At 43.7% G+C, this 22,346-nt stretch overlaps 1 protein-coding gene across 5 annotated transcripts in view; it reads left to right on the plus strand.

Annotated features, from left to right (window-relative positions):
* The window catches only part of LOC106606602 (septin-9), a 157,842-nt gene that overhangs the window by 74,995 nt on the left and 60,501 nt on the right, over positions 1 to 22,346 (plus strand). For 4 of the 5 annotated variants that reach the window (XM_014202917.2, XM_014202919.2, XM_014202918.2 and 1 more), the window contains one exon: positions 13,659 to 14,405. The exons of the other annotated variant lie outside the window; for it this stretch is intronic. In XM_014202917.2, coding sequence (XP_014058392.1) covers positions 13,659 to 14,405 — 747 coding nt within the window. The remainder of the gene's footprint in view (positions 1 to 13,658; positions 14,406 to 22,346) is intronic. 5 annotated transcript variants of the gene reach the window in all.

Here is a 22,346-nt window from a genome sequence, read left to right on the forward strand (position 1 = left end):
CAATCTGATCGGCTCCTGACTGGCGGGCAGCTCTGGCGGCTCTTGACTGGCGAGGCTGGGCTGACGCACTAGAAGCCTGATGCGTGGGGCTGGTACCGGACGTGCCAGCCTGGAGACACGCACCTCCATGCTAGTGCGTATAGCGGGAAACACCGGACCGTAGAGGCGCACTGGCGGTCTTGAGCGCAGGGTTGGCATCACCCCTTCAGGCTCGATGCTTACTTCGCCCTGGCACATGCGGGGCGCTGGTACTGTGCCTACCGGCCTGAAAATCCCAGGCCTCACCACAGCCCCAACCCCAAAGCACGGGACCTGTCCAGTCTGTCTCTGCCCTACAAGGGTACGGGGAGCTGGCCTGGGGCTCCAATCTCGCCCCGCCAAACAGCCCTTGTGCCCCCCCCAAAAAATGATTGGGGCTGCCTCTCGGGTTCCCTTAGCTCCCTTAACTTATCCTCCCAGAATCTTCGCTCCTTCTGCCAAGTCCATCCATCAACGCTGTTCTCCTGTGGCTCCCTCCTCCTCCGCTGCTTGGTCCTTTTGTGGTGGGTAATTCTGTCACAATTGTCGTAGTGGAGAGAAGACCAAGGCGCAGCGGGAATGTGGATACTCATCTTTTTAATCAAAACACGAGAAAAGCATCCACAGGGAAAAAAACAATAAATATTACTCACGACGGCAACAGTGTAGCATGCTAACAAACGCAGTGCTCACAAACAATTACCCACAAACACACAGACAAACACACCCTACTAATATAGGACTCCCAATCAAAGGCAACTCAACACACCTGCCTTCAATTGGGAGTCCCACCCCAATTAACTATACATAGAAAACCAGAGCTAGACAGAACGTAGACACACATACCAAAACACAAAAACCTCTGCCACGCCCTGACCAAAACTAATACAATTACTCCCTCTGCTGATCAGGACGTGACATTAGTGCACTACTTTTGACCGGGACCCATAGGGAATAGGGTGCCATTTGGGACATACATCCAGCCTTTCACATACTGTAGAAATCCAGAATTAAGCAAAGTGTGATTTAGCTGTGGTTGTTTTTTCTAAATACCCCTCAGTTGGTTAGTGCACGTTATATAACCTAAAACATGTCTTCTGAACATCCCATATCTAGAGGGGATTGTTAGAATGTATGGGAGCTACAGAATCCGACACATTCTGGGTGGTTTTCAACAGGGAGGAAGGATCAGTGTCTGAGACGGTCTAATAAGACAGCTTTTCAGGACACAAAGTGGAATTAAACCCTTGTGCTCTATGATGATTCACGTTAATGGGATGACCAATCATGTCCAGTAAAAACGCATTGATAAGGCATTGAAAACGTATTGTTAACGTGATTGATTGCTCAATCTTTTCAACTGCTTCCCAAGGCATTTCATCTGGCATTTTGAATCTGACCTGCACAATGCATTACAAAGCAAGCCCACTCAAATACTGGTTTCCCAACTTAACTATTACATTTTGTGCCAATCTGTCATTGTTCTGCACAGTAGCTTCCCTGACCCCACTCTATTAGAGAACCCCATTGGAGGACAGCACAGGAAGTGTCCCCTGCCAGGAGCTGAAAGGCCAACCAGCCGTCTCCGTCCTTATCTGTCCTATCAGTTCACCTCGCACGGCTAACACAGGTGTCCTGCCTCTGCCACCGTGCTGTGTGTGTTGTAGCTGGAGGCTACTGGAACCTACTGCTGGGGTCACTCCCAGGCAGGGAGAACATAGCAGGCTTTTGTATGTTTTCAGCTACCGCTCTTTGGAGGAGGAGAGAGGAGAGGTTAAGGCCCTAATTTTCCTCTCTGTTATGTGTATGTGTCTCATAGAAAGAGTTGGTCTTATTTCACTTGAACCTGAGAGGAGGAGAGAGAGGAGAGAGAGGAGAGGAGAGAGAGGAGATAGGGAGAGCGAGAGGAGAGAGAGTGGAGGAGGAGAAATGAGAGAGAGGAGAGAGAGGGAGAGAGAGGAGAGAGGAGAGAGAGGAGAGAGAGAGGAGGAGAAAGGAGAGAGAGGAGAGAGAGAGAGGAGAGAGAGGGAGAGAGAGGAGAGAGAGAGGAGGAGGAGAAATGAGAGAGAGGAGAGAGAGAGGGGAGGAGAAAGGAGAGAGAGGCGAGGAGAGACAGAGGAGGAGAGAGAGGAGAGAGAGAGAGGAGAAAGGAGAGAGAGGAGAAATGAGAGAGAGGAGAGAGAGAGGAGAGTGAGGAGAGGGAGAGAGGAGAGAGAGAGGAGAGAGAGAGAGGGGAGAGAGGAGGAGATTGAGAGGAGAGGAGAGAGAGGAGAGAGAGAAGAGGAGAGAGAGGAGGAGAAAGGAGAGAGAGAGGAGGAGAAAGGAGGGAGAGAGGAGAGAGAGAGGAGAGAGAGGAGAGGTTAAGGCCCTCATTTTCCTCTCTTATGTGTATGTGTCTCATAGAAAGAGTTGGACTTATTTCACTGGAACCTGTGTGAATTCAACAGGTATCAGGATCAGTACTGATCAAGGCTGAGAGTAGGAGTTCTTACACGCACCGACCTGTCCACTTTGTTGAGGGTCAAGGGTCACACATCATTGTCTTCTCTGACACTCTCAGCTGTAAAAAGGGCACAATTGGCCAATCACAGATCAGAATCTGCATGTCGTGCAACATCTACTGATCATTCAGACCCCCTGAATTTGCCTCAATATTTCTAATAAACTGTGAGGAGCACATTGGTCATGATGAGGACTTTAACTGTACTCTTCTGTTCCTTCTGGCTGACAATCAGCTGATCACGTGGTGGGTGCCTTTATCAAATCAAATCAAATGTTATTTGTTACATGCGCCGAGTACAACAGGTGTAGACCTTACAGTGAAATGCTTACTTACAGGCCCTTAACCAACAACGCTTTAAGAAGTTTCAAGGGAAAAAAAGTGTTAAGTAAAAAATAGCTGTTCAGGAGTCTTATGGCTTGGGGGTAGAAGCTCTTTAGAAGCCTCTTGGACCTAGACTTGGTGCTCCGGTACCGCTTGCCATGCGGAAACAGAGAGAACAGTCCATGACTAGGGTGGCTGGAGTCGTTGACAATTTTAGGGCCTTTGACACTGCCTGGTATAGAGGTCCTGGATGGCAAGAAGCTTGGTCCCAGTGATGTACTGGGCCACACGCACTACCCTCTGTAGTGTCTTGCGGTCGGAGGCCGAGCAGTTGCCATACCAGGCAGTGATGCAACTAGTCAGGATGCTCTCGATGGTGCAGCTGTAGAACCTTTTGAGGATCTGAGGACCCATGCCAAATCTTTTCAGTCTCCTGAGGGGGAATAGGCTTTGTTGTGCCATCTTCACGACTGTCTTAGTGTGTCTGGGAAACAAGTCATTATTTTATTTTTTTGTACTTTTTTACCCCTTTTTCGTGATATCCAATTGGTAGTTACAGTCTTGTCCTATCGCTGCAACTCCCGTACGGACTCAGGAGAGGCGAAGTTCGAGAGCCATGCGTCCTCCAATACACGACTCTGCCAAGCCGCACTACTTCTTGACACACTGCTTGCTTAACCTGGAAGCCAGCCGCACCAATGTGTCGGAGGAAACACTGTACAGCTGGCGACCGAAGTCAGCGTGCATGCACCCCGGCCGCCACAGCAGTTGCTAGAACATGATGGGACAAGGACATCCCAGCCGGCCAAATCCTCCGCTAACCCGGACGACGCTGGGCCAATTGTGTGACGCCACATGGGTCTCCCGGTCGTGGCCGGCTCTGACACAGCCTGGGATCAAACCCAGATCTGTAGTGACGCCTCAAGCACTGCAGTGCCTTAGACCGCTGTGCCACTCGGAGGCCCTGGAAACAAGTTTTAAGACAGGCTAAGAGAGAAGATTGGGGAGAGGATCAGTGAGAGAGAGAGAGAGAGAGAGAGAGAGAGAGAGAGAGAGAGAGAGAGAGAGAGAGAGAGAGAGAGAGAGAGAGAGATTGACAAACAAACCCAAACATAGGCAAAGTCTTCTCATACCAATTAGGATCTGGCTAAAAATACTTGAATCAGTTATAGAACCCATTGCCCTTTATGGTTGTGAGGTCTGGGGTCCGCTCACCAACCAAGAATTCACAAAATGGGACAAACACCAAATTGAGACTTTGCATGCAGAACTCTGCAAGAATATCCTGTGTACAACGTAAAACACCAAATAATGCAAGCAGAGCAGAATTAGGCCGCAACCCACTAATTGTCAACATCCAGAAAAGACCACCTAATCACCTAACGACCTAAAAGGAAGTGATTCCAGAACCTTCCATAACAAAGCCATCCCCTACAGAGAGATGAGCCTGGAGAAGAGCCCCCTAAGCAAGCTGGTCCTGGGGCTCTGTTCACAAACACAAACACACCCCACAGAGCCCCAGGACAGCAACATATTAGACCCAACCAAGTTATGAGAAAACAAAAATAAAAAAATATATAATTAAGAGAAGACAGGCTATGTGCACACTGCCCACAAGATGAGGTGGAAACTGAGCTGTACTTCGTAACCTCCTGCCAAATGTATGACCATATTAGAGACACATATTTCCCTCAGATTACACAAACCCACAAAGAATTCGAAAACAAATCCAGTTTTGATAAACTCCCATATCTATTGGGTGAAATACCACAGTGTGCAATCACAGCAGCAAGATTTGTGACCTGTTGCCACAAGAAAAGGGCAACCAGTGAAGAACAAACATTGTAAATACAACCCATATTTATGTTTATTTATTTTCCCTTTTGTACTTTAACTATTTGCACATAATATTATTTTGGTGTGTAATGTTTACTGTTAATTTGTATTTATTATTTCACTTTTGTTTATTATCTACCTCACTTGCTTTGGCAATGTTTGCATATGTTTCCCATGGCAATAAAGCCCTTAAATGAAATAGAAATTGAATTGAATTGAGAGAGGGAGAGATGGGGAGGTAGGAGAGAGAGAGAAAGGTAGAGGTAGAGGTAGAGAGAGGTAGAGGAAGGTAAAGAGGTGAATAAAATAAAGACCAGAGTTGACATTTGGTCCTCATTATAATTATCTAGCTGTTGCTAGGAGGCTTGTGATCACTGTTATCTCATTGATACTGTACAGCTCCTGATAAAGACTCTTTGAGGCTTCACACGCCTTTGTCCTTGAGCTGGGAAACATACAGACAAGCTGACATGGAGGCACCACACACACACACTGGCATGCAAACACATAAACACATACTATACACAGTCCCCCTCTCGCTCTCTCTCTCTCTCTCTCTCTCTCCCTCTCTCTCTCTCTCTCTCACAGTTCCCCTCCTGCAGTATTGTGTGAGTATAACACAGTAGTGATTTAGGGGCCAGTGGCTGAGATGTGCGTCAGAGCCTCAGTGAGCCAGGCTCCAACCCCTCAGTGTTTACCTTACTACACAGGGGGAGAGGGCCACATACACAAGCACGCGTGCGCGCACACACACACACACACACACACACACACACACACACACACACACACACACGCACACACACACACACACACGCACACACACACACACACACACACACACACACACACACACACACAAACACACACACACACACGCACACACACACACAGACACAGCTCCCTTCTCTTTTGTCCTCCCCTAACACCACTACACCCAGACTGGTCATTACATCAGTCACAATATCTGTTGGTTGGATCCTCAACACTGTGAAGACTGTCGCAACAAATGTAGACCCTGGTATGGTGCTGGAGATAATGAATATGAGGTTAACAAGTGGTTAAGTGTCCCTTTAAATGGCACTTTTGTGTTGTGGATCTACGATATTCTTTGAGTTGAGATGATTCCTCTTTTTACTGTTAAGTGGACTGAAAGAGGCTACACAAGACTAACCATAGAATTAGGAATTAGAATGCTAATAATTTAATAGGATCTCTATGGGACTAACTACTGTAACTATTCATCCTTACTTCAAGTAATTCCTGTTAGTTCTGCTATGTAAGTATGACTTCATCAGGGATGTTGTTTTAGGCTCTTCCTTATTTCCTGTTGAATCACTGTATCTATACGGCTTTGTATGTCTCATAAAGCATTATATCAGCCATATCTACAGGTAGATGGAATTTCATGGTCCATTTTGTTCATGCCATTTTGTCTCAAAAGTGTTCTTTGTGACATCACTGGTCTAGATCTGTGTTTGTCTAGATCTGTTAGGTAGGATCAGCCGTAGCATCAGGTGGTTAGTCAGCTGAAGTAGCAGATCTGGTATATGTCTGTTTGTAGCATGGACCACATGGCTTAGTCCTTATCACTATCCAGATGCATGACTCTCCTTATCACGGGGCGGCAGGTAGCCTTGCGGGTTAAGAGCGGTGGGCCAGTAACCGAAGGTTCACTGGTTTGAATCCCCGAGCTAGCAAGGTGGAAAAATCTGCTGTTTTACCCTTGAGCAAGGCAGTTAACCCCCAACAACTGCGCCGATGACGTGGCTGTAGATTAAGGCCCCCTGCACCACTCTGATGGATTAAATGCAAAAGACACATTTCAGTTGAATGTGTTCAGTTGTGCAACTGACTAGGTATCCCTTTTCCACTAGCATGGCTGTCAGTGAACTGTAATACACTGTAGGCACATCAGGACAGCCTCTGTCTCTCCTCAAAGCTGGTCAGAATTGTATGGATCAGCTGAGACCATTGGGTTTGTATTCATAAAGCGTCTCCGAGTAGGAGTGCTGATCTAGGATCAGTTACCCCCCATACATTAATTGTAATGTAAAAGGCTAAACTTATTCTAGATCAGCGTTTCTACTCTAAGACGCTTTATGAATATAGGCTGGAAGCTGTTATTCATGTGGTGCACCAGGTTAGTTATCCCCACTCCTCCGGATCCCAGGTGTACTACAATGTGATTGATCATCTTATTGGCTTCCCAAACTGGTTTTCAACAGGATATGGGGGATGATTCTTTCCAGGAACTCACTTTCAAAATATCAGTTCTTTAATGTTAGTGCAGATGTAGGAAAATAGATGGAGAGACTGAGGTCATTTTATACTATTGAGATACAGCCTTAACAACACAGCACTCTCTATCACACTCATCATCAGGCCACTATCTTGGGTTGAGTTCATTAATCACCAAACGGTAGAAAACGGATTGAAACATTGCAGGACTACCTAGACTTGTCCAATATGAAGCGCTTATATTTGTTCCCCATTGCAAAAAAATATTCTAACGCTGTGCCCTAATGAACAAATACTAATTAGCATTGATTTTGCTGATAGCTTGAGGAAAGTTTTACTTACAGTGATTGTGATGTGGTTGTCTTGGCTGAATTAATGCACTGGATAAGAGCATCTGCTGAATGACCAAAATGTAAAATGTAAACACGGCCCTGCTGACAGTGGGCCAGATCCCTCTTCTTGTCTCAGGGAGGAAACCTAATCCCTGTTTGTAACAGTTGGCCATCAGTCACCTGGCCGCACCTCGCTGGCATGCCCAGGGCGGACCACTATTAGCCAGGGAGCGCTGGGATAAAGCCAGCCATTGTCCTGGACCATGGGTCCTAAGTACCCGGAGAGCCCGGAGCGCTGACAGACCTGGAATGCCAATCTGTCGATAACCGTCAACCAGCTGAGATTTCCTGTATCTGTACAGCAGGTTAGAGGGAGTTTAGAGGAGCCAGTGAGACTCAGTCTTGTTTAAGCAGACACACCATTTTTATATCACAAAAATATCCAAAATGCATCCTGAAAAACGTTACTCCTCATTTTGGTCTCTTTCCTCAGTGAAATTAAACTATTTCTGAACTGTTGCCAAGTTCAGCTATTACACCCAGAATTCTGTGTCAAACACCATCAATAGTACAGCATCTGTCATGTATCTACTCACACATCTTTACATCTTGATGTAGCCCTGCCTAAACTGCAGCCAGCATGGCTTTATTCAGTAATACCACACAAAAACCTGATGAAAAGAACCAAGTGTGTGAAAATAGTGTACTCCATAAGGGGGTCTATTACCCCCATGCTGCTCCCTGGCTTGGGGCCTTCTGAGTGGGGAAGATGCTGGCGCTGGCTGGGTTGTTTATTTGGGAGCTCCAGGGCCCTAGTCTGGAAGAGCAGAGGTTAGCCAGGTGTCGCAACCTCCAAACTGACACGAAACCAATGGAACCCCATATGGTATGCAGGGTTGGGGAGTAACTAATTACATGTATTCTGTTACATGTAAGGGGTTACAAAAACGGTTACTGTAATCCGTTACATTACCAGCAAAAATATTGTAATCAGATTACAGATACTTTTGAAAAAGTAGATGATTACTTTGAGGATTACTTTTAAATTCAGAAAGAAAATCTTTGACACTTCTCTGTTTTCTCAATGATATTCAAATCAGCATTGAAAACATTTAAGTTTGTTCCACCTGAGTGAGTCTGACCACAAGTCAGAGACCACTATGACAACACACCAAATGTGTTTGATTGCGGGAAAAGAGCAGAAAGAGGCTTTTGTAGGCTACAGTTCAAGCTATCTCTTCCAATGGTGATACTGCTGTCGGCATCCAAAGATTATCCAACTTGCATAAACGCTTGGAGGTAAGAATGACAGCGGCGGTTTAGTCTACGGCGATACAGATATCACTTATTATTATTGGTCAAAGCATGTCATTCCACAAGCCAGCATTTATTTATCAACTGGAATCAATGAACCCAATCAGTCCTCCATGACAACAAAATCATAAACAACAGAGTAGAGCTGGCTAATAAGTCCTTAGTTTGGGGGTTATGCTCTGGTAAAACAATGTGGCTAATCTATACTGATAGACTTTGGTTTTTAATGTAAGGATATAATTGAATCATATTATTATATGTAGTATAATAACAAACAAACCCATAAAGTAAAATTTTACATCCATATATGGCCAGCTATGTAAACTTTAACATTGATTTATCCTGAAATAGATGTCGTTCAATTGGTAACGTACATGTTTGTCTTCTTCTAATGCATTTTAAGGTGTAAGTAATCTAAAAGTAACTTAATGTAATCGGATTACATTACCGAGTTTGGGTAATCCAAAAGTTACTTTACTGATTCCACTTTTGGACAGGTAACTTGTAACTGTAACGGATTACATTTAGAAAGTAACCTACCCAACCCTGACTGTACGGCTGTAAGGCCAACTTAGAAACACAACAGAAACATAACAACAACAACAACTGGAAACAATAAGTCCCAGGTCCCAAATCGTTTTACCTGGGACTCATTGCACTACTAGCCTGGCTCCAGATCTGCCAGTGCTTTAGCCAACTCCCCTGTCTACCTTGGTTAGTTAAGGCATCCTGTTGATATGCAGAACTCAGTGTTTGCTAATGGAATAATAAATTGAATTTGGCATGGCTGACACTTAAATAGCATAAGAATGCTCTGACTATAGCTAGCTTTCAAGGATAATTTTATAAAGATTATAGCATGAAACTGTCTGGGCAAAAGCCCTGTGTGTGTGTGTGTGTGTGTGTGTGTGTGTGTGTGTGTGTGTGTGTGTGTGTGTGTGTGTGTGTGTGTGTGTGTGTGTGTGTGTGTGTGCAAATGGGGGTGGTTGCGTGTGTGATGATGCTTCATTTAGTTGAAGCGTGAAGATATTTCACTAAAAATAAAAATGCTGAAGAGTGCGTAGGATACTATTTCTAGTGAGCTGGGCTAGACTAATATTGGTCCTTCTGTTGTAGAAATGTAATTACTCAAGAGATTACTAAAGAAATTACTAAAGATACATTATAATCAGCTTCAGGTTTTACTATAAATGTAAGTGGGTCACGTGACCAACACATGATGCACGTCACACCCATAGATGGTATATATAAAGGTCCCACCCATAGATGGTATATATAAAGGTCACACCCATAGATGGTATATATAAAGGTCCTAACCATAGATGGTATATATAAAGGTCCCACCCATAGATGGTATATATAAAGGTCACACTCATAGATGGTATATATAAAGGTCCCACCCATAGATGGTATATATAAAGGTCCCACCCATAGATGGTATATATAAAGGTCCTAACCATAGATGGTATATATAAAGGTCCTAACCATAGATGGTATATATAAAGGTCACACCCATAGATGGTATATATAAAGGTCCTAACCATAGATGGTATATATAAAGGTCCCACCAATAGATGGTATATATAAAGGTCACACCCATAGATGGTATATATAAAGGTCCTAACCATAGATGGTATATATAAAGGTCCTAACCATAGATGGTATATATAAAGGTCCTAACCATAGATGGTATATATAAAGGTCCCACCAATAGATGGTATATATAAAGGTCACACCCATAGATGGTATATATAAAGGTCCTAACCATAGATGGTATATATAAAGGTCCTAACCATAGATGGTATATATAAAGGTCCTAACCATAGATGGTATATATAAAGGTCCCACCCATAGATGGTATATATAAAGGTCACACCCATAGATGGTATATATAAAGGTCCTAACCATAGATGGTATATATAAAGGTCCTAACCATAGATGGTATATATAAAGGTCACACTCATAGATGGTATATATAAAGGTCCTAACCATAGATGGTATATATAAAGGTCCTAACCATAGATGGTATATATAAAGGTCACACTCATAGATGGTATATATAAAGGTCCTAACCATAGATGGTATATATAAAGGTCCTAACCATAGATGGTATATATAAAGGTCACACCCATAGATGGTATATATAAAGGTCACACCCATAGATGGTATATATAAAGGTCCTAACCATAGATGGTATATATAAAGGTCCTAACCATAAATGGTATATATAAAGGTCACACCCATAGATGGTATATATAAAGGTCACACTCATAGATGGAATATATAAAGGTCCTAACCATAGATGGTATATATAAAGGTCCTAACCATAGATGGTATATATAAAGGTCACACCCATAGATGGTATATATAAAGGTCACACTCATAGATGGTATATATAAAGGTCACACCCATAGATGGTATATATAAAGGTCCTAACCATAGATGGTATATATAAAGGTCCCACCCATAGATGGTATATATAAAGGTCACACCCATAGATGGTATATATAAAGGTCCTAACCATAGATGGTATATATAAAGGTCCCACCCATAGATGGTATATATAAAGGTCCCACCCATAGATGGTATATATAAAGGTCACACTCATAGATGGAATATATAAAGGTCCCACTCATAGATGGTATATATAAAGGTCCCAACCATAGATGGTATATATAAAGGTCACTAACTCATAGATGGAATATATAAAGGTCCCACCCATAGATGGTATATATAAAGGTCCTAACCATAGATGGTATATATAAAGGTCCCAACCATAGATGGTATATATAAAGGTCACACTCATAGATGGAATATATAAAGGTCCTACTCATAGATGGAATATATAAAGGTCCCACCCATAGATGGTATATATAAAGGTCCTAACCATAGATGGTATATATAAAGGTCCCACCCATAGATGGTATATATAAAGGTCACACCCATAGATGGTATATATAAAGGTCACACTCATAGATGGAATATATAAAGGTCCCACTCATAGATAGTATATATAAAGGTCCTAACCATAGATGGTATATATAAAGGTCCCACCCATAGATGGTATATATAAAGGTCACACCCATAGATGGTATATATAAAGGTCCTAACCATAGATGGTATATATAAAGGTCACACCCATAGATGGTATATATAAAGGTCCTAACCATAGATGGTATATATAAAGGTCCTAACCATAGATGGTATATATAAAGGTCCTAACCATAGATGGTATATATAAAGGTCACACCCATAGATGGTATATATAAAGGTCACACTCATAGATGGTATATATAAAGGTCCCACCCATAGATGGTATATATAAAGGTCCTAACCATAGATGCTATATATAAAGGTCACACCCATAGATGGTATATATAAAGGTCCTAACCATAGATGGTATATATAAAGGTCACACCCATAGATGGTATATATAAAGGTCCTAACCATAGATGGTATATATAAAGGTCCTAACCATAGATGGTATATATAAAGGTCCTAACCATAGATGGTATATATAAAGGTCACACCCATAGATGGTATATATAAAGGTCACACTCATAGATGGTATATATAAAGGTCCCACCCATAGATGGTATATATAAAGGTCCTAACCATAGATGCTATATATAAAGGTCACACCCATAGATGGTATATATAAAGGTCCTAACCATAGATGGTATATATAAAGGTCCTAACCATAGATGGTATATATAAAGGTCACACTCATAGATGGAATATATAAAGGTCACACCCATAGATGGTATATATAAAGGTCCTAACCATAGATGGTATATATAAAGGTCCTAACCATAGATGGTATATATAAAGGTCCCACCCATAGATGGTATATATAAAGGTCCTAACCATAGATGGTATATATAAAGGTCACACCCATAGATGGTATATATAAAGGTCCTAACCATAGATGGTATATATAAAGGTCACACCCATAGATGGTATATATAAAGGTCCTAACCATAGATGGTATATATAAAGGTCCTAACCATAGATGGTATATATAAAGGTCACACCCATAGATGGTATATATAAAGGTCCTAACCATAGATGGTATATATAAAGGTCACACTCATAGATGGTATATATAAAGGTCCCACCCATAGATGGTATATATAAAGGTCACACTCATAGATAGTATATATAAAGGTCCTAACCATAGATGGTATATATAAAGGTCCTGACCATAGATGGTATATATAAAGGTCACACCGTTAGCCAACCTGTTGCTGCTTATCTATTTTATTCGTTGATAGAACCGCGTTTTTATTCAATGGGCAGAACTGAACAGAGTTAAGAGTATTTTTTTATTGAAAAATAACTGCTGATTCCTTACAATTTATGGGCAGGGCGAGCGCAGGGGTGTATTCATTACGCCGATTCTGTTGTAAAATGTTTTATAATATTTAACAACAGAAACCGTTTACTCCAAACAGAAACCGTTTACTCCAAAAGTTTTGCAACGAAACCTAGAGTTTCTATTGGACAAATTCAGGTAGGTCCCGCCATGTTTCGTTCCGTTTGCTTCCATTTGGGTTCTTAACCCGTGAACGGTTTCCGTAATAAGAGGTAATGAATACACCCCAGTAGCGCGCTTTGTGGTTGTTTGAACAGTTTGTGCGCATCGGTTTGTTGTGAGTCAGTCACGTTTTCAGTGAAGGAATGCTAAATAACTAAGTAGCAATGATGAAAAAATATGTGAAGCGTATTAAATCAGGTAATGAATGGACTTTCCCTGTTAATATTTTAGTTTCATTGGGATTCCGTAGGGTTTTTGTTTTATGTGACACAGTGATTCCGTTTTCAACTTGATTTTTGAATAGTGTTCCCCAAACACTTTAGAAATCAAATTGTTGGCCTACATTTTTTTCCAAGAGATGAATCAAAATCTGAAACGCGTTCCCCTCTTGTATTTTGGTCGCCTAGTTAGGCTACTCGGCTAAATTACGAAATTGTGATAAATACTGATGCATATCTTGATGTTTATTAATCCATTCATTATATTACTTGATTAATTTACAAAGCAACACAATTCGTCTGTGTTGACTGACCACAACATGTCTTCTCTTTTCCAGCACTAAAGAGGTCGTTTGAGGTGGAGGAGTCTGACGTCTCCATCAACCCCTCCCCTCTGTCCCGTAGGACCAACCTCCGCTCCTCCACCTCCAGCCAGCGAAGCTTCCACGACCTGGGCTCCTCCCGCAACTCTGACTACCCCTCCAGAACCTCACCTTCTGACCCCAACCCCTGCTCTCCCAAAACCAGCCTGAGACGCATGGAGCTGTCCGGGGGCGTGGTAGGAGGTCGTGCCCTGGATACAGCCTCCACCCGCCGGACTGAGATCTCCATAGAGGTGTCGTCCAAGCAGATTGACAGCTCGCCCAGCCCGGGTATCGCCCGCTTCGGCCTGAAGAGGCCCGAGGCCCAGAGCCTTGGTTCTCGAGCCGGAGTCGTCCCAGAGAGCTCCACCATCTCCAGCTCGGCACACAGACGGGCAGAGATCTCCCTCTCTCGGCCCCACGAGCCCCCCGGGGCACCCAGGAGGGGGGACTCCCAGCCTCCCTCAGCCACCCGGATCCCTGACCCCCCTCAGAGGAGGACCGACCCCACCATGGCCAGTCCTGTGGAGGGCCTTACTTCCAGGAGACCCGAGATGCCTGTCTTCCGACAGCCAGAGATGGCAGCACCACCTCCGGTCAGGGTGATGGAGAACAACAGCCACCCCCCAGCAACCAGTGGCCCCCTGCCCAGCCTGGTGGAGCCCAGGAGCGAGAGGACACAGCCCCCGGTCAGCGAGACGCCTGTTGTCAGACCTATAGAGAGTAAGTCAATCTAATTCTATGTCTGACACATCTATGCATTAGTCTCTAATGCTTGTTCATTTCACCTCTGTGTGCTCTCTCTATCTGTGGACAGTATTTCACAACTGCTCTGCTGAGAGAATGTAGAGAAAGTAGGAAGTACACACTTGTTTTTTTTAAGTTCAGGGGTTGTTCCTTTGATTTGATCAGAATCATTTGTGTTGTAGAAGGTCAATTGCATTTGTTTTCAGTGCTCACACCCTTTCAAGACAGTTTAGATACACAATCTGTCTAATTTAACATGTGAATAGTCACCTTTTACTCAGACAAAGTGCAGCCTAACTCTGCAAGGTGACAGTACCATTACAGATGGTTTGTCATGAGCTCTTGCTGCTGTGCTGTCTGGATGTCTGACTGGGAATATAGGTCAGAGTAATGCTGAGGATCCCAGCTGTGGCCCAGCAGTAAGAATGGGATCAGCCAGCCAATCAGTCAGCTAGCCAGCCAGCCAAGTTTAGTGTACTCTAACCATTACATCAGGCCCTCATGAAGGACTGAATTGAAGCAGACAGAGGTTGACATAGCTGTGAATTGTGAAACCGAACTATACATGATGTGGTACTCCCTTGGTTTTCATTTCAGATATTCCTGGAAGTGATGTTTTTACAGGGTAGACTCCGGTGTTAAGAATGCAGTAAAGTAGTGGTTGTGTTTCATAGTTCCTGGTCTATACTTCAGCTATGTCCTGTGTAGACATGCAGTAAAGTCCTTCTGTAAAGATGGATCATTCAAAACCAGAATGATAGATAGCCTTCCTTTCCTCTGTCTAACCTGACCTAGCCTTGAGCTTTTTGGGGTTTGAACTAGAGTTGAGTGATATGGCCAAAATATCACATCACAGTATTTTTGAAGGTATTTTAGGTTTTTGAATAATACAAGTTCTAAATATGCTTTATGAGTAATTCATGACACTAGGGTGACAACAAATACATTATACGTGATTTCAATGGGGCTTTCTCCATTTATACTCCAAACAAAAATACTTTTTAGCATTTTCATCAATTTCTGCACTTTTTACTATAATTTCCCCACTGTGAGTCTAGTAGCAAATGGAGTAAACTATAAAAACACACATTATACGCATAGGAGTTGCGTATCACATTTAACAAACCAAACACACTGTTACAGAAGGTCAAGAAACTCAAACCGGTCCGTGCATCATTACCAGTGTGTGTATATAGTAAAATACGGTATACCACCCAGCCCTAAATTGACTGAATGAATAGGATAATGATAAATTGAAAGATACATTTATAACATGAATGTGAACCACTGCTTTTTTAAATGACTCTTTCAAGGTAGACTTCGAGATTTTGGCAATGAGATCCTTAATCTACTTCCCCAGAGTCAGGTGAATGCTGGATACCATTTTTATGTCTCTGCGTGTAGTTTGATGGAAGTTGCTAACTAGCACTAGCGCAATTGCTAACTAGTGTTAGCGCAATGACAGGAAGTCTATGAGTATCTGTATTTTCTTGCAAACCTACCTCTAACTTATTTTATATTGGACACAGAGGCATAAAAATGGTGTCCATGAATTCATGTGACTCTGGGGAACTAGATAACTAGATACAATCCCGAAGTATCCCTTTAAACTACTACCACTAGTTTGATGGCTGTCCCATTAACAATCACCCATATTAGCAAACTGATTTTATTTCAAACTTCACATTTCTCTAGTAGGGCCCTACGTTATACGTTATTTATCGTAATGAACGATATTAGTGAAATACCCACGGTAAGTGGTTGGTGTTAGTCATTTGTGGTTTATAGTCCCAGCTCTAGTTTGAACTTTGAAGCACAGTGACTAATGGTAGAATTATGCTGTGGTGTGAAGGGCTGGTGTGCGTCCCAAATGGCACCCTAATTCCCTATGAAGTGCAGTAGTTTTGACGAGCCCTATAGGCCCAGCTCAAAAGTAGTGCACAAATTAACATAGTAGGGTGTCACTTGGGACGCAACCATGGTTAGCAAAGCCTTGAAGTAAAAGAAGAACATTCTGTGGTGCTTTTTCCTAAGTCATGTGTCATAATTTTAGATGTTTCTGGGGAAAAGTACCTGTCATCCTACTGTGGCTAGGAACTGTGCACTAAGAACTATGACTATGATTCAGGCATACCAAACCTTCGGCCCATCCAGTTTTAAAGATGAAAAGGGCAATGAAGTCAATGTTATTTCGGCTTCCGATTTGCCTTTTTTCAAACCACCACAAAAGCCTCATATGGGACCGTTTCAACTTGAAGGGTCAGGGAGGTATGAGTGAGGTCATGAGTGTATGAGTACAGATGATGCAATGTTGACATTGTGGGGGCTTGAAGGCTTCCTATATGAGGCCTACCTCTCATTAAAGGTCTAAGTAGCCTTGACTTATTCCTGTCTCCTCGTGGGAGAGGTCTTAGGTTATTGTGGAGGAAGTTTAAAGGGCCACTTCACCACTTTTTAATCTCATTCATTATCTCCAGCACATACTGTACCGCTGTGTTATGTGGTAATGAATATGAGGTTCAAAGTGTTGAAGTGCCCCTTTAAGTGTGATGTCAGACTTGGCGTTGACCTGATGACCTCGTGCCCCGTTCTGAAGTATAATTTGTTATAATGAACAGACCCGGGTGATGCCATAGTAACTCCATCCACTATGAACCCTTACTGTACTGATGATGAAAATAAAGTTACAAAAACAGAATTCAGAATATTAGATACATTTGGTGGTGTTATTGTGAAGCCCCTGTGAGGCAGTATGGTGGTGTTATTGTGAAGCCCCTGTGAGGCAGTATGGTGGTGTTATTGTGAAGCCCCTGTGAGGCAGTATGGTGGTGTTGTTGTGAAGCCCCTGTGAGGCAGTATGGTGGTGTTATTGTGAAGCCCCTGTGAGGCAGTATGGTGGTGTTATTGTGAAGCCCCTGTGAGGCAGTATGGTGGTGTTATTGTGAAGCCCCTGTGAGGCAGTATGGTGGTGTTATTGTGAAGCCCCTGTGAGGCAGTATGGTGGTGTTATTGTGAAGCCCCTGTGAGGCAGTATGGTGGTGTTATTGTGAAGCCCCTGTGAGGCAGTATGGTGGTGTTATTGTGAAGCCCCTGTGAGGCAGTATGGTGGTGTTATTGTGAAGCCCCTGTGAGGCAGTATGGTGGTGTTATTGTGAAGCTCCTGTGAGGCAGTATGGTGGTGTTGTTGTGAAGCTCCTGTGAGGCAGTATGGTGGTGTTGTTGTGAAGCCCCTGTGAGGCAGTATGGTGGTGTTGTTGTGAAGCCCCTGTGAGGCAGTATGGTGGTGTTATTGTGAAGCCCCTGTGAGGCAGTATGGTGGTGTTATTGTGAAGCCCCTGTGAGGCAGTATGGTGGTGTTATTGTGAAGCCCCTGTGAGGCAGTATGGTGGTGTTATTGTGAAGCCCCTGTGAGGCAGTATGTGGTGTTATTGTGAAGCCCCTGTGAGGCAGTATGGTGGTGTTATTGTGAAGCTCCTGTGAGGCAGTATGGTGGTGTTGTTGTGAAGCCCCTGTGAGGCAGTATGGTGGTGTTGTTGTGAAGCCCCTGTGAGGCAGTATGGTGGTGTTATTGTGAAGCCCCTGTGAGGCAGTATGGTGGTGTTGTTGTGAAGCCCCTGTGAGGCAGTATGGTGGTGTTGTTGTGAAGCCCCTGTGAGGCAGTATGGTGGTGTTATTGTGAAGCTCCTGTGAGGCAGTATGGTGGTGTTATTGTGAAGCCCCTGTGAGGCAGTATGGTGGTGTTATTGTGAAGCCCCTGTGAGGCAGTATGGTGGTGTTATTGTGAAGCCCCTGTGAGGCAGTATGGTGGTGTTATTGTGAAGCCCCTGTGAGGCAGTATGGTGGTGTTATTGTGAAGCCCCTGTGAGGCAGTATGGTGGTGTTATTGTGAAGCTCCTGTGAGGCAGTATGGTGGTGTTGTTGTGAAGCTCCTGTGAGGCAGTATGGTGGTGTTGTTGTGAAGCCCCTGTGAGGCAGTATGGTGGTGTTGTTGTGAAGCCCCTGTGAGGCAGTATGGTGGTGTTATTGTGAAGCCCCTGTGAGGCAGTATGGTGGTGTTATTGTGAAGCCCCTGTGAGGCAGTATGGTGGTGTTATTGTGAAGCCCCTGTGAGGCAGTATGGTGGTGTTATTGTGAAGCCCCTGTGAGGCAGTATGGTGGTGTTATTGTGAAGCCCCTGTGAGGCAGTATGGTGGTGTTATTGTGAAGCCCCTGTGAGGCAGTATGGTGGTGTTATTGTGAAGCTCCTGTGAGGCAGTATGGTGGTGTTATTGTGAAGCTCCTGTGAGGCAGTATGGTGGTGTTGTTGTGAAGCGCCTGTGAGGCAGTATGGTGGTGTTATTGTAAGTGGAGCTCCTATAAGGTGGTTGTGTTCATGCTGTCTGTGTAGTCTGCTCCAAGGGAGACACAGGCAGCTGGTAGGTGTGACATTCCAAATCTGGAGTCCATAAACGTGCAGCATAAAAATAGAAACCCTTCAATTTCCAGCTTTTTCCGCTGCGCTGCTGTTGCTTCTCTGTTGCCTGCTCCTTATTGGCTGTTTCATCACTGTTACAAACAGCCTCTCCGATGGCTGAAATAACTTTCTGCCAATCTACCATGTCCTCCTAGGGCTGTAATATATAGGTACACTTGATTTAGCTCGCCAGGTAGGCAGGGTTTTCACCTCGGGACCAATGAATGGCTCCAAACAGGGAAAGTCCTGCATTTTGTGTTGGTTGAGTATTCGTCATGGTTATCATACTGAATATCACAGCACCAAAAGTCTTTACTTGAGTTTAGATCAGTATCAGATGTTTTACTGATGTAAAAGTTTCCTCTAATCACAAGAAGGGAAGAACATCTTGAGAAAGGTGGTCTGAGGACTAGTGGTGTGTGGGTGGTGAAGTAAGATGGAACCAGTCCAGGAATCACCCTTTGACCTGCATCATTGGCTAATATTTTCCTCTGGGGGTATTATGAGGAGAGGAGAGAACCCAGACATGACTGGTAATGAAAGCGAGAGAGTTTTTGTTTATTATCTGTTTCACTTGCTTTGGCAATGTAAACACGTTTCCCATGCCAATAAAGCCCCTTGAACTGAGAGAGAGAATCCCAAAGATTGTTTTGATAGGAAAGGGGGTAAGTTCCTCCTGTAGTGAGCGTGTGAGAGGGGGTGTTGAGCCGAGGGAGAAGTGTGTAGATGTGGGCGAAATGGATCCCTGGTTTTCTCTAAATGTTATTAGGGAGCGAGAATAAACTGGAAACTCACCTTTGACCCCTATAGTCAGCTTAGAGTAAACACATACTGTTAAAGGGGGTCGCTGTGGTTGACTACATGTTGAAGGGGCTTGCTGCTGTGGTTGACTACATGTTGAAGGGGCTTGCTGCTGTGGTTGACTACATGTTGAAGGGGCTTGCCGCTGTGGTTGACTACATGTTGAAGGGGCTTGCCGCTGTGGTTGACTACATGTTTTACTTCTCTGCTTTAACATTGTGTTTGGGACTAAGACGATGGTTTTAAACCCATATTCCAGAAATGAATCTGTAGTGATGAGAGGACCGTCATTGTAAACGAGGGGTGAAAGCATTCCTCTGAACGAGGCGTGTCGGCTACTAGTACCCCCTCTGTCAGATAGTTAGAGGACTGAGAAACAGAACGATTAAACCATTAGACATTTTAGACATTAGATTTATTTGATAAATGTATCTCTATGGTCTGAGTGACAACCTTGCTGTTACAAGGTTTATGTCGCTTTATTTTCAATCACAGCCAAGCATAGCTAATTCAACCTCCACAATGGTGGGATGGGTGGGGACTCAGATGTTTAAGCCCTGTGTAGGTGGAGTGTGTTTTCAGACACATGTTTGGGAAGTATCAGTGAGTTTCCATCCGTATCTTCTACCTCTGGCACCCCCAGTGTACAGCACTGTGAGGGCAGTCCAGTGGGACCTTCTCTCCTTTCCCCTGGTGTGTGTGTGTGTGTGTGTGTGTGTGTGTGTGTGTGTGTGTGTGTGTGTGTGTGTGTGTGTGTGTGTGTGTGTGTGTGTGTGTGTGTGTGTGTGTGTGTGTGTGTGTGTGTGTGTGTGTGTGTCCTGCAGGGACAGTAGGTTCCGTCATGCCCCTTCTCTATTTGAGTGTGACCAACCTGCCTGGGTGCCTCAGGCCACCCTGTCTGTCGGACAGTAATTCGTGTGTGTGTGCGCACGCTATGTGCCACTGTGACATGTATTCCGGGTGTCTGGCCTAGGGGACAGGTGCTAGAGATGGACTACTGTTACAGGGGTAAGGTACAGGTACCTTTATGGGGGTGGTGTTAAACACTAGGTAGTCAAATGTATTACAGTGTTACGTTAAGGTGTGTTTAATTTACCGCAATAAAATGCTTTAACGTAGTGTATGGGTAGAGAGGGATTTGTTTTTGCAATCTTCCATTGATAGTTAACTATTTGCAATGGACAATTTTATTCCATTGGCCATTTTAATTCAACAGCAAGTACAATATGTGTCAAATGTCAGTCTGCTCCGTTACAGTGGACTTTACGGTGTCATAACTTTAAAGGTCCATAGTGAAATGCTTCATTGTCAGTGTGTTGCATGGACATGTGAAACATTACATTTAGTATGTGATTGAACGTTTTCAATTGGATTTCAAAGCCTTGAAATGTGTTGCTGTAAATTGTTGGAAGACATTTCTGTAGAGCTGGTGCTTCCACAGGAAATGATCTCATACACACACAGCTGCCTATGCCTGGCTTGGACGTGACTACGCAGTGAGCCTGTACACATACTCTCTCTTGCTCTCCTTTTGTCTTTCTCCTTCCCTCCCTCTTTCGATCCCTCTTTCGATCCCTCTCTCTCTCCATCCCTCTGGTTTCCTGTTGTATGACCTTTGTTCAAGTTTCTCTTGGCTGTCAGCTGAAGGACTGAGCAGAACCAAGCCAGAGTAAACAGACAAACACAAACACACACACTGCCTCTCAGGTGGGGTAAAGCAGCCAGTGCTGACAGCCTAAGGACAGTATTACTGAGCGTGTCAAGGGAAGTATTTAGAAAACCACACACATAAAGTCTATGTGCAGTAGTACTAATCATAAGGACTAGCTTGTATTCTTTAGGCACCAAATGGAAGAAAACAGACTGAACCAATAAGAAACGCTCATTGTTGTTTTCCATTGCAAAACCTTTTTCTACGCTGTGCTCTAATGTATACGACCCTGGTTTATTCTGTTGACCTCACTGTGTATCTGTGGAATGTCAACTGTTAGACCAACTAACTGGCACCATATTGTCTGGTGTTTGTTTCTGCTAATGCTCTGTTTGACGGATGAGGGAGGGAAACGTAATGTGAAGGAACGAGGTGACTTCTTAGGTGACTATTAGGTGACTTAACACCAAAGACAGGACGACGGTAAACCCCTCTCTGATGTCACTGACCCCTCTCGTTACTGTAGCGTGACCTTTCCCTGACCACAGGAAGTCATGTAAGTGTTTACTCATGTTTGTTGGTTGAAGATGGGAGCCTCTCTATAGCATGAGTTGCTTAATTTGCTCTCTAAGGCTGTGTGATGGAAGCTAAGAATTGGGAGAATGGAGTGGGAATACTAGTTCTAGAACAGATAGGAGCCACATATAGACTATATTTATACATGTACAGCTCTGCTATAGAACAGAACAGATAGATATATCTATCTACATACATGACTCTGGAACAACACTGTGTTTTTGAGAAAAAATAGCCAGTCAAGGAGTTCCTTACAGCCATTTAGGAAGTAGAGCATAGCCTTGATTACATGCTGATGGGCTCTGTGGATGACTAGTTAGCCCTGGACTGGACTGGTGAGGATCTTGGTTGGTAGGCTAGCCCTCCACTGTGAGATGTGGTCATGCAGGGTGACACACAGCAAATAGACATTTGGAAAAAGAAAGAGAAATCATTA

Source organism: Salmo salar, chromosome ssa03, assembly GCF_905237065.1.
Source record: "Salmo salar chromosome ssa03, Ssal_v3.1, whole genome shotgun sequence".
Taxonomy (NCBI): Eukaryota; Metazoa; Chordata; class Actinopteri; order Salmoniformes; family Salmonidae; genus Salmo; species Salmo salar.